Here is a 12,515-nt window from a genome sequence, read left to right on the forward strand (position 1 = left end):
AAACCTATATACTGTAGTGTTAAAACTTACCAGGAGGTAAATCATATTGAGAGACAAACTTTGTGGAGGGTTAAATCTGGCTAAGAAAGGTGTGGTGAGAAAATGTCAGTTAAATATGCTGTTAAAATGGCGGGAAAACACAAAACTACGTTCCAATTACTTCCTAGGCAATCTCATTCTCCCAACATGCACACACACACACACACACAGACGCACACACGAGCTCCCCGTGGCTGACCTGGAAATGGTCATCCATGTGGTGAGGAATGGAAGAGGGGCTAACAGGTCTGGACACAGACACAGAGAAGAGGAGCTGGTGGTTAAAGACAGGCAACAACAACAACAACAACAACGCAGCAAGAACCAGCAACAAGTGGAACACGAGATGACAGGAGAAACGGCGACGCCAGCCAACACCAACAGACCCAACAACAACAACAACAACACTCCAGAGCAGGAAGTCATTCAGAGGATACTTAACAACGGAAGGAGCTCACAACAAAGCCCGATACCCAGAGCAAGGCGAGTGTCTACCGGGGGCGGGGGGGGGGGTCTCACCGATGGGGTCTTGGGTTCCTGGCCGGGGGGCTGCTCCGTCTTGGCCTGGGCTTCTGTCCCTTTTGGCTCCGCCTCCTTGGCGAGATCGGGCCGCACAGACCCTACGAGGGAGCGGAAAGAGGGGGGGGGGGGGGGGGGTGGGGGGGACAGATGGAGCTGCTGTCAACACCAGGATGAACACCAAAGCGGGGGGGATACAGAAGGGCTCAGGGCTGGAGGGCTGCTGAAGGACAGCGTCCCGCCACTGTCCCGTGACTGTCCCGGGAGGAGGTTACCTCCAAACTGTTGATCTGACACTAGGGGGAGGGAATGTCCCCACTAAGGACTAGAAACGTTTAGTGTGTGTGTGGGAGGGACGGGGACGTCCAGGGTCACGGTGGGTACTGGCACTGTTTAGGATCCTTATATAACCCGAACCCCCCAGCAAGGGTTATAATAGCTATTAATACCATGACAACCGCCAGCGATGAACCCGGCACTGTTCCGCAAGAGCAGTCTCCCGATCTGTTCTTATCTGGGAATTATCCTGATAGGCAAGGTCTAAGGTACGTCTTATCTTCCGTCTGGATAAATGTCTGCACGCGTCAACCAATGTGTACAAAATAATTACATTACAAATTCTACATGAATGTTGGGTTGTAACAACAACAAAAGAGGGTAAACGTAAGGATGAACCAGGAGGCCCATATCATGTGACATGAAACACGACCCTCTCCCTCCAGGTCTCCATTCATCGCAGTTCTGTTGCATGTTACATGAGGCAGGCAGTCCTGTCGGGGGTCCGGGTGAACGGGGGCCGGTGGGGCTCAGGTCCTGGGCTCACCTGGTGACCCTCCCCCCGGGCCGGGGCTGCAGAAGCCGTCCTCGGTCCAGGAGCTGTACATGAAGGAGTCCCTCTTGTGGGGCGTCCCAGCCGAGGACAGGCTCTCCTGTGGGGGACAGACAACAGCCACGATGGGTTCTCATGTTGACCTGAGCCTGTTTGTAAAGCCCCGGCTGAAGGGACTAGCGTGTAGCTCCTCTGACGGCCTGTAGGGGGCGCCCGCTGGTCTGATGCCAAAAGGCCCGCTGCCATTGTGAGTTAATGGGAACAATACGATTTAATCCTAGAAATAAATAGCAGATAATTGTTTTCACTCAGTTAGGATATAAGCAGTCAACTTGTTGACTACTTGTTGACGTTTATTTAATTTAAGATTTATTCAGTTTTGTATATTAATGAGTTTTGGACTTCTGCCAGGCAGCCATTCAATTCCCAAATCGTCGTGCCAGATATGGATCTTTTCCCCTGCGGGTCGCACTAAACCCAGGCGACTCTCTCTCTCTCTGTCTCTCCGTCCGTTCTCACCAGTCCCGTGTCGTAGTCGTCCCCGACCTCTGGTTCTCCGTCGTGTTCCTCCACCACGCTGGCGAAGCTGCTGGCGTTGGAGGAGGAGCGGGACATGTCCTGGGCCTCCGGGATGGAAGGAGCCCTGCAGCACAGAGCAGAGCTGCACCCTAGGTTAGCCTGCTCACAGAGGAACCGTCCGGGGTCAGTCAGTCAGCCAGTCAGTCAGTCAGTCAGTCAGTACTTAGGCTAAAGAGCAAACAATCATGCATGTAATATGCATTTACTTTTTTTCCCCCAATTTTTTAAGTACCGTAAAGCTCTAAATAAAGGGCTCCTATGTTACCACCAAGTTTTGGAGGTTTCAGCCATCGCAAGCTATTTCAAATTCTGCCTTTTCCAGTGCCTTAGTGACATCACAAGTGAGAGTGTCCACCTATATGTATTGATAGATAAGCCTACCAGTTGCTACAGTCCACTGGGTAGGCCGGTAGACTGATCCATCCAGTATACATCTGTATGGATACGCCCTCTTGTGACGTCACCAAGTCACAGGGCACGATGGATTCATTAGAGCTAACTGTTTTTCTACCCAGTCATTGACTACTATCTATTACACTATTCGCTGCAAAGTAAATGCCTGCACTAGCCACCTGTTCCTGGCTGTGGTTGTCTCTGGAGAGCTGTGATTGGAGGAGAACTCTTTGGCGTCCTGGAACATATGGCTACCATCTGGAGTCCTCTGTGTGTTGGGGGAAACGTCCCGACTGGAAGAGCAGAGGGAAGGATGGATTGATGAAATGGTTCAGTTCATGTGTTCAACATTAGTAGTACATATCGTCAATGTCAGCCGCAAACTGTGTGTCCTTACTACTATTCAGAGTTTCAACCGAGTTTGCCTGTTTGAGGTTGTTCATGTCACGACACTAGGCTCCCACGTTGTGCACTTGCGTTCGCCTACATGCGTATCTCTGTTATGGTAAATGTGTAGATATTAATATTTACCAAAATCAAGCTCGAATGGAGTTAGGTTTTTGAACAGCCACCTATTCGGCCATACACATGCTTTACATTTCTCTCATCCATCGCAAAGAGCAAAGTGCTGTGTTGCTAGTGTTGTTTACATGTGTGGCAGTCGTGCTTCTTGAAAAATTTTTTTGGTAATGGATGTCTTAAAGAAGTCATAGAGACTGCTACAATTTGATTCCCCAGACCGCCAGTATGGTCCTTTTCATTTCCGGCAGAACCCAGATGCAACCAGTTGTGGAGCTGGGCCTGCTCCTGACCCACACCCACCTCCTCTCCTGCACCTCCTGGATGTTCTCGATGCCGATGGCACTGCTGCGGCGCGAGCTGAAGGGTCCCGACTTCTTCCTGGTGGGGCTCTTCCCTGGAATGATCAGGGACTAGAGGTGCGGGGTCAGGCAGACACACAGACACACAGTCAGTCCCTGGGAGTAGCCACGGCCCCCTCCTTCCCTGACAAGCACAGCGTGACCAGGAGTGAATGGCGGGTGACGGTGGTGTGCAACGAAATGAATAATTCATGTGTCGCGAATTCTTGACATTATGAATCATGGGAAAACGAAATGAAATGTATTCCTGCTCCTCTTATAACGTCCTGGAGCAACACTAGGCTTGGCAGGGCTGCAATCTACATCAGGACAGGTTTCTGCCACATACGGTACATTAAACTCTGACGAACTCTGACACATACTGGGAATCGTGATGCAGACAGTGAGTCCCCATGCCGTGGAATGTAGTCATGAATACATGAGTATGCCTTGTTATTTTTGTGTGAGTGAATGGGTACATCCCAGATTTTAATGGTAACAAAACAACACAATCGATGGCTTTTTCCCCCGTTAAGTCTAAAGGTATTCCGCCCATCTTTTGGCATCGTAGCACGCACGGATAAATCGGAGAAGGACAAACACCAGGGAACACACAGGGCCTGCTGGAGCGTGGAACAACATGACGTGGGTGATGTGTGAACGACAGGGGTGGGGACAGACCAACGAGGGGTCGACGGCGTAGGGCAAACGTAAAGTAAGAGTTATACGGGAACCTCTTCTATGGTGCCTATCCCTATGGCACTGCCGCGACGTCCGTATCTACCGGGGCTTTTGCCGGGGACAAGCAATGACTGAGCCACAGACGATAGAGGAGGCAGAAACAGAGAGAGAGAGAGAGAGAGAGAGGGGGAAGAAGAGAGGAAGAGAGGGAGAGAGAGAGAGAGAGAGAGAGAGAGAGAGAAAGAGGAATTAAGGTTGAAAGAGCAGCGTCCACCAAAACCAGAAAAAGAGGCACAAAGGATCAAGAGCATCTCATGCAAACAGCAGTCGGTCAGGAGCAGCCGAGACAGGGTTGTCTGCAGCCCAGCGAGGACAGATGAGAGCGGCTTAGAAGAAGGGGTCTGGCTGCGCGGCTCCAGACGGAGGAGAGAACACTGAAGAACACAGAACAAAGGAGTCAAGAGGAGAAAGGAGGAGACGGAGCAGTTCAAGGTCCAGCAGGGGAGGGAAGGAAGGACATAGAGAAAGGCAGGGGGGCATGTCGGCTGGTCTCGGGTCCTCGACATAGCGAGTGGAAAATACTGAGAAGAGAAACACACACAGGAGAGAGAGAGCAAGAGAGAGAGAGAGAGAGAGAGATAGAGCAAGAGGGAGAGGGAGAGTGAGCGCACGAGAGAGAGAAAGACATAGGGAGAGAGGGAAAGGGAGCGAGGGAGAGAGAGGGAGAGAGGGAGAGAGAGAGGGAGAGAGGGAGAGCGAGAGGGAGAGCGAGAGGGAGAGGGAGAGAGAGGGAGAGAGAGAGAGGGAGAGAGAGGGAGAGAGAGGGAGAGCGAGAGGGAGAGGGAGAGAGAAAGGGAGAGCGAGAGAGAAAGCGAGAGGGAGAGCGAGAGGGAGAGCGAGGGGGAGAGCGAGGGGGAGAGGGAGAGCGAGAGAGCGAGCGTGCGCGAGAGAGCGAGCGTGCGCGAGAGAGAAAGACATTGGGATTGAGGGAGTGAGGGAGGGAGGATGGGAGGGAGAGAGGGGAGGGAGTAGCATACACAAGTCAAGCCCAATTTCGCCCTTAGTTGCACAATATCGATTTGGGTTAAACTAGATCCATCTGAAGTGAAAAGCCTGAGAGACCTGGAGGTGAATAAATGATAGCATAATACCCTTCATTATTCCTCAGAGACATAACTGGTATTGGCAATGAAAATGCCAACAGAAGAAAAAAGACCTCTCGATGGATCCTGTTTGACCCCATCTCTAAAAGGAACCCAGAGAAGGTTTAGTCAGAACAGCCGGGGCATGCACAGATTCAAGGACGGGTGCCCTGAGCAGGGATGTCAGTGCTACATCAACAACAAAACAACAACAACAACAACAACAACAACAACAACAACAACAACAACAACAACAACAACAACAAAGGAACCGCTGTGAATAAGCAGGTAGTGGAGGGAGGGGCGGTGGGGGGGTGGGGGGGGGGGGGGTCAGCTCCATCCATCAGCTAACCTCAGGAGGATAGAGGCACTAACCAGCGAGACGGGGCCGGGGGAGTCACAGGACGGCCACTTAGGACTCACCCCACAAAGGAGACACAGCTTGTGAATTCCAACACACACACATCCTGTTGCTCTAAACCTCTGTTTTCAACAGGGCGGCTCTCCCAACCGATGAAAGACAAAACAACAAACGAGTGGATTGAGTGAGTGAGGCTGATGCGCTCGGGCGAAACAGAAATAGCACAAATAACAGAGTGTGTTAGACAGGCCTCTTGAATGTGAAGCCGGTGGAAAAAGTTAAGATGACATGAAAGTGTGCACAGTGGCTGGATGAAAAAAGTGTTAATGTCGGTAGAAGGTTGAAGTTGAAAATGGTATGAATAAAAGTCTGCCTTTAGGAAAGTACGGGACGACTTTAGCATCCCTTATACACTACTATGTTAACATTAAGGGTTACATGTGTTCTTTTGTGTAGATATTATATGTGTATATATGTGTGTGTGTGTGTGTGTGTGTGTTGGGTGGGCCTCTGGCGAACCAAAGGGCTTCTACTTACTATCCCTGGGGCTTTGGGGCTCTCAGCGGGATTGTGGGTAAAGCTGCCGCTGTGACTAGTGGAGACAGTGTGTGACCGCTTGCTAGTGAGCCCCACGGCGTCCATAGACTGGCTCCTGCTGCGAATCACCCTCTAGGAGAGACCAGGACACACGTCAGTAGGCTTCCACACGCTACGTCTCTACACCGTCAGTAGGCTTTCACAAGCTACACAGTCGGTAGGCTTTCAAACTCGACAACGTCAGCGGGGTCAACACACTAACACCGTCTGTAGGCTTCCACGCGCTTCGTCACTACACCGTCAGTAGGCTTTCAGGAAGCCACACAGTCGGTAGGCTTTCACACGCTACACCATCAGTAGGCTTTCAAAAGATACTCCGTCTGTAGTCTTTTAGACACTACCGTCGGTAGGCTTTCACATGCTACATCGTCAGTAGGCTTTCACATGCTACACTGTCAGTAGGGTCAACGCGTTACACCGTCAGTAGGCTTTCACAAGCTACCCCGTCAGTAGGCTTTCAGAAGCTAGAGTCGGTATGCTTTCAAACGCTCCAACATCAGCAGGGTCGACACGCTACACTGTCAGTAGGAGGCCTCATCCTACTCCGTCAGTAGGCTTTTAGACATTAAACACTACACCGTCAGCAGGGTCAACACACTACACCGCCAGTAGGATAACAGAATATACACATTCCGTAGGCTTTCAACACACCACAGTCGGTAGCCTTTCAAATGTTACACTGTCAGTAGGCTTTCACACATTAAAACATTCAGCGTCAGTAGGCTACCCTGACAGCCGGCTGTCTGCGTAAACAGTAAACAGTGTGTGTCTTGGATGATAATTAGATGTATCCTATTTCTCGAGGAAGTGAACCAGACAAACGAAATGAGGCTTAAATAACTATGGAGTCCTCCATTCAGACTGAACAAACACTGTAATTAAAAGACAGAACCGAGTTTGTCTGGTTCAGGTTGTTCATGCCAGACACTAAGCTTTCTGTTTTTTGTACCTACATGCGTATCTCTGTTATGGTAAGTGTGTGAATTAGTTGTTTGAGTATGTGTCTGATATACCAACTTTGAACACATGGGGGCAGTAGCAGTCAAGAGAGGGGGAAGGGAGGGCAGAGAGAGAGAGCAAGAGAGAGAGGGAGAGGGAGAGGGAGAGAGCGTGAGAGGTGGGGGATTGAGAGAGAATGTAGAAAGCATACAGCGAGATGAGGAACTTAGTGTGCAAGCAAGGTACAGAGAGAGCACAAGAGAGACAGAGATTGGGAAAATAGATCAAAGAAAAACTATTCGAAACTCTGAGTCGGGGTCAGAGACGCAGGCAGAGAAAGAGTGTTTGGACAAAAGGCAGTGTAAAAAAATGATGTTTTTCAACATGAAGCCATGAAGAGTTTCTAGAAGTATTAGCCCAGGGATAGAGCGAGAAAGGATGAGTAGTGATCCCTGTAATACTTGGCAAGAGAGATTTACAATGAGAGAGAGAGAGAGAGAGAGTGAGAGAAAGAGAAAAAGCGAGAGCAGGAGCGAGAGCGAGAAAGAGAGAGAACTGAATCTGAGAACAGTGAGAAAGTGGCGAAAGAGCGAGAGAGGTACAGCCAGAATGAGATGAATGTATAACGAGAGAAAGAGAGAGAGAGAGAGAGGAGAGGTGCGGAGAGAAGCAACACCCAAAGATGGACCATGAATAACGAAACAGCACAATGTTGAACTGACAGAGTTGAGATGAGGAGACGAGGAAAGGGGAAGACGAGAGGAGGAGACAAGGAGACACGCAGGGGGGGGTGAGGCGTCCGCCAGCAGCATCATCAGGCCTTAATGAGGGGTCATTAAGCCGTCCATCAGATACACACACACCACCACCACCACCACCACCCCCGCCACCACCGCCACAACCACCACCTCTCCGGTCCAGGCTGCGCTCCAACAAGCTAATGGCCCCTGATGATGAGACCACCACCACCACCATCACCACCACCATCCCCACACCACCACCAACGGAGACAGGCAACACACGTGCACCACGGCGCCCACGCCCACGTGCACGTCATGGACCGCACCCCCCGCTATGATGCCACACAGACACACACTCCACCGGGGAGAGAGACGGAGGAGGCCTGTGAAATATGGCACAGCAGGCCTGGCTCCCTCTGAGTTTCAGTAGGTTTGCTACACTTTTCACAGTTTGCCATGTGTGTGAAAACGGCGAATCTCATGGGGGGGTGGGGGGAGAGAGGGTGAGATAGAGTACGGGAGAGAGAGAAAGTATTTTCACACTGCAGTGCATAACAACATAATATACCAAAATAATGTCTCTCTCTCTCTCTCTCTCTCTCTCTCGTACGTTGTGAGCAGCAGTGAGCATGCGGGTGTCTTGGCGGGGGGGGGGTACGTCAGCGGTGTGTTTACCTTAAAGGACTCGAAGAAGCCCCCCCCTCCCCCCGCTGCGGCCCCGTTCTCCAGCTTCTCGTCGTCGCCCCCCAGTCCCATCATGGCCTGGGTGTTCAGGTGCAGCTCCTCGTACAGGGTCTCCAGCAGGGCCGAGCGTGTCCGCTCCTTCACACACACACACACACACACACACACACACACACACACACACACACACACACACACACACACACACACACACACACACACACACACACACACACACACACACACGTAGACATGCATGCACACACACGAAGACACGCATATGTAGACATACACACACACACCCACACACGTAGACACACCCACAGACATACGTAGGGACCCACGCGCACACACGTAGACACACACACACACACACACACACACACACACACACACACACACACACACACACACACACACACACACACACACACACACACACACACACACACACACACACACACACACACACACACACAGGCATGCACACGTGATTAGGTCACTAGACTGATTAATAAAAAAAAATCTATAAAGGGACATTTCAACATTAACGCGATGCGTTTTGCAAGGGTTTCCTTTTCTTTTAAGGAACAATGAATAAATGCCAACAGTGGCAGTTATGTCGTAACATAAAAACACACACACCAACACCCACACCCACTCACACCAACACCCACACCCACTCACACCAACACCCACACCCACATCCACCCAGTGCCCACACACACAAACACACACACACACACACACACACACACACACACACACACACACACACACACACACACACACACACACACACACACACACACACACACACACACACACACACACACACACCCGCACCCACACCCACACCCACACCAACACACACACACACACACACACACACACACACACACACACACACACACACACACACACACACACACACACACACACACACACACACACAACCGTGTATCCAAAACTGCATATGAGCTAACACACATAAACAAGCTACCATCACCACTCGTCCCACAGCGTGCTGCAGAGGGTGCTAAATGTTTGTCGCTTAAGGTGTCGCAGGCTGCCACAGCCTCTCACCTCGAGCTTGGCAAACTTCTCCGCCTTGTAGCACGCATACTCCGCATTAATGAGCTTGGTGAAGAGGAACTCATGGAACTCCGGGCCCTGAGAGACAATCATGTATTAGAGCATTTTTTAAGTGGAACGTAGCGTAGCATAGTCTAGTGTGGTATGGTATAGAATAGCGTAGTATAGTAGTATCGCATACCCGTAGTATAGTTTTGCATAGCAAAACACAAAGAAACGCACTAAATATGTTTAGATATATTTCCTATGTTTATATGACATATATATGTATATAATGTTATGAAATATATGTTTTGTAAGCAAAGGAAATAACCCATTTATAAATGTGCTTAATTAAACATCAATCTTTGCGTATTTTCCAAATTGTGTTCCGTGTTGAATAGCAAGTGTTTTAATGAGATTCATCTGCAAAATAATATTCAGTGCGCAGGTTACACTGGTTTCACATCATTACTCAGGCCGTGCCCTCATTATGGTGGGTTGGTTTCTAAGAATAAACCCTAGTTAAAGCACACTCCCCAGTCTAGTGCATCACCAAAACCCCTTGTTAGGTAATGAGGCCTCTAACATGAGGGGAACACATTAGAATTAGGGAGACACGATTAAGAGTGCATTTAGTTGTGATGCTATTTTTGACAGGTGTTCAAGCCCGGAAAACGAATACATCTCTCAGAAGTAATTTAGCATTCACCAAAAAGGCGCTTTGGATGAAGGTCAATGGCAAAAGGTAGGGCTTGTGGGAATCTTGCTCAAGGATTCATACAGGTAGACGGCAGACATTGGGGTTTCGTGTGGGAGTCAAAGACCCTGGCCCAGACTATCCTGAGACTGCACCAGGCTTCTTCACTGTTGTACAGAGGGCCACCATTTAACCTAAGAGGACTCCAGCCAAGGGGAAAGAGGAAGACCGTGGCAACGTTTTAGTGTCAAGCTGGTTCGTCTATGAGGAATGACCTCTGACCTTTTTGAAGATGGCCGGGTCGGGCAGGGCGGGTCCAAAGAACGGTACGTCATCTCGGGCCGTCACCGACACCTGGCAGTAAAGACACACAGGTTAGCGCACTCTGGTTTCACACTCAATCCATCTATCAAGCTATCAAACTTGATAGCGGCAAAAGGAAGTGACGAACAAGGCAATCAACACAACATGAAAGAAAAGGAGTTTAATCTGAGAGTGTCCACCCAGATGCACGATAGATAAGAGCATCTCAGCCTACCCAGTGGACTGAACCAATTGCTAGGCTGATCTATCAATCCTAATAAAATTTATAATTTTGAGTAAATATAATAATAAATTGGACTTGTACACCGCTTTTCTTTAGGTATCTCAGTAACAGTACCTCTTTTATAAAAAATTAGGAGGCTTCAAAGAAAAACATGAGAAAAAAATATCAACCTTCTAGGTAGGTGAACATTCCTTGGTAGTGCCAACATAGATGGATGATACATTTTGTGATTTCACCAATACCTTTTGAACTGGCCTTTTAAAAAAGACAAACCCCAGCCAGGCTACCATCTGCTCCTATATCGCCCACAGTACACTGTGCAGGTGGATCTGTTTTTGTTGTTAATATATTTCCTCCAAGGCTCACCTTATAGGTGACATCTTGGCTGCAGGCGTTCTCCACCTGCACCACCACGTAGGCGTGCAGGAAGTTGGAGGCTATCATGTCCGGGACAAAGGGCGTGTTCTCCTCCTGGAACACCACCGCCACGATATCATTTCCTATGTGCCTCTTCCTCTGCAACTGGAACGGAAAAACACAGGCTAGGAATCAACCAACATCATTGACCGACATCATCGACTGAATTCATCGCCGACATCATCAACCAAATACATCGACCAACATCAGCGACCGATATCAACAAACAATTTATAATGATATTCCTCAAATGTCCCTATCCTTAAATATTGTCATAAATAATGATTGGTTTCTATTTTGGTATGCAATTTTGTAATTTTGCATTCATGTTTGAAAATAAAGGAAGGAAAATGTATAACATTGAACACTAAGGGCTTGAATAAAAATAAAAAAGGAAAAGGGAAAGGTTCTATACACACCTGAATCAAGCCAAGCAGATATTGTTTACTAACAATTACACCTCTGTGGCCATGAACATAAGAAACTCGTGAGAGAGAGAGAGAGAGAGAGAGAGAGAGAGAGAGAGAGAGAGAGAGAGAGAGAGAGAGAGAGAGAGAGAGGGAGTTTTCTTCCTCCTTTAACACCTAATCAATAGGAACTGCAACCCTCATAAATAGGAAAATTATTTTTTATCAATACTAAGAAGACACTTGATCCCATGGGCAGGTTTGTGTTCGTGGAGAGGCATATGTACTCTGAATGTTGGTCACTATTGAACATCTATGCTCCTAAATTCAACGACCCAGCACTTATTCAGAATAGTTGCCTCTTTACAGCACAAGCATCTGGTGTGCTGCTAATGGAGGCGATTTCCCTTTTTTTCTGGACACAGTTCTTGATAGATCCTCTGATGAATCACTTTCTTTTACCAAGGGATCAAAGTTAACAAATTATTTCATGAAGGGCTACAACTTGACAGATGTTGGATGGTGGTTACGGCCAGGAGACAGGGACTACTCTTTCATTCACACCCTCATGGTATTATTATCCAACAATCAGTGTCATAGAGGTTTGGACCTGCGATATCCTTCTCTGTTAATGAGCGATCACTCCCCCTTGGTTCTTTCTATTTCCATGCCAAATAAGATAAAAGCATCCAATAGACAGAGCTTTAACCCTTTGCTCCTGAAGCAACCAGACTTTCTCTCCTTAATTAGTAAAGTTTTCTTAAACTAACAAAAAGACACTCCGCATAGCTTATTTTTCTTTGATTCATTCTCTCAGGCCTATTCACAAACCAGGGAAAGCCCATCTGAAGGGTGCCTCCTATTGGCCAATCTCCCTTGGATTCACTCAAGGCCTGTTCAAGGGGACCCATTATTTTCTACACGAAAGGATTGAGAGATAAATATTGCGCTGAAATTCAAACGCTTTAAAATCATATCAGATGAAACCAAGTAAAGACGATAGAACA

At 48.6% G+C, this 12,515-nt stretch overlaps 1 protein-coding gene across 15 annotated transcripts in view; it reads right to left on the bottom strand.

Annotated features, from left to right (window-relative positions):
* Nucleotides 1-12,515, bottom strand: part of LOC132470114 (rap1 GTPase-activating protein 1-like) — a 114,239-nt gene that overhangs the window by 2,632 nt on the left and 99,092 nt on the right. For 9 of the 15 annotated variants that reach the window (XM_060068346.1, XM_060068335.1, XM_060068333.1 and 6 more), the window contains 11 exons: nucleotides 11,051-11,206; nucleotides 10,420-10,491; nucleotides 9,450-9,536; nucleotides 8,355-8,501; nucleotides 5,941-6,072; nucleotides 3,954-4,031; nucleotides 3,182-3,291; nucleotides 2,539-2,652; nucleotides 1,907-2,048; nucleotides 1,382-1,487; nucleotides 559-659 (listed from right to left, as the gene is read on the bottom strand). In XM_060068346.1, coding sequence (XP_059924329.1) covers nucleotides 559-659; nucleotides 1,382-1,487; nucleotides 1,907-2,048; nucleotides 2,539-2,652; nucleotides 3,182-3,291; nucleotides 3,954-4,031; nucleotides 5,941-6,072; nucleotides 8,355-8,501; nucleotides 9,450-9,536; nucleotides 10,420-10,491; nucleotides 11,051-11,206 — 1,245 coding nt within the window. Of the gene's footprint in view, nucleotides 1-238; nucleotides 288-558; nucleotides 660-1,381; nucleotides 1,488-1,906; nucleotides 2,049-2,538; nucleotides 2,653-3,181; nucleotides 3,292-3,953; nucleotides 4,032-5,940; nucleotides 6,073-8,354; nucleotides 8,502-9,449; nucleotides 9,537-10,419; nucleotides 10,492-11,050; nucleotides 11,207-12,515 lie in introns of all 15 variants that reach the window. The other 6 variants (XM_060068340.1, XM_060068339.1, XM_060068342.1 and 3 more) reach the window with 4 other exon arrangements.

Source organism: Gadus macrocephalus, chromosome 13 (assembly GCF_031168955.1).
Source record: "Gadus macrocephalus chromosome 13, ASM3116895v1".
NCBI classification, from domain to species: domain Eukaryota; kingdom Metazoa; phylum Chordata; class Actinopteri; order Gadiformes; family Gadidae; genus Gadus; species Gadus macrocephalus.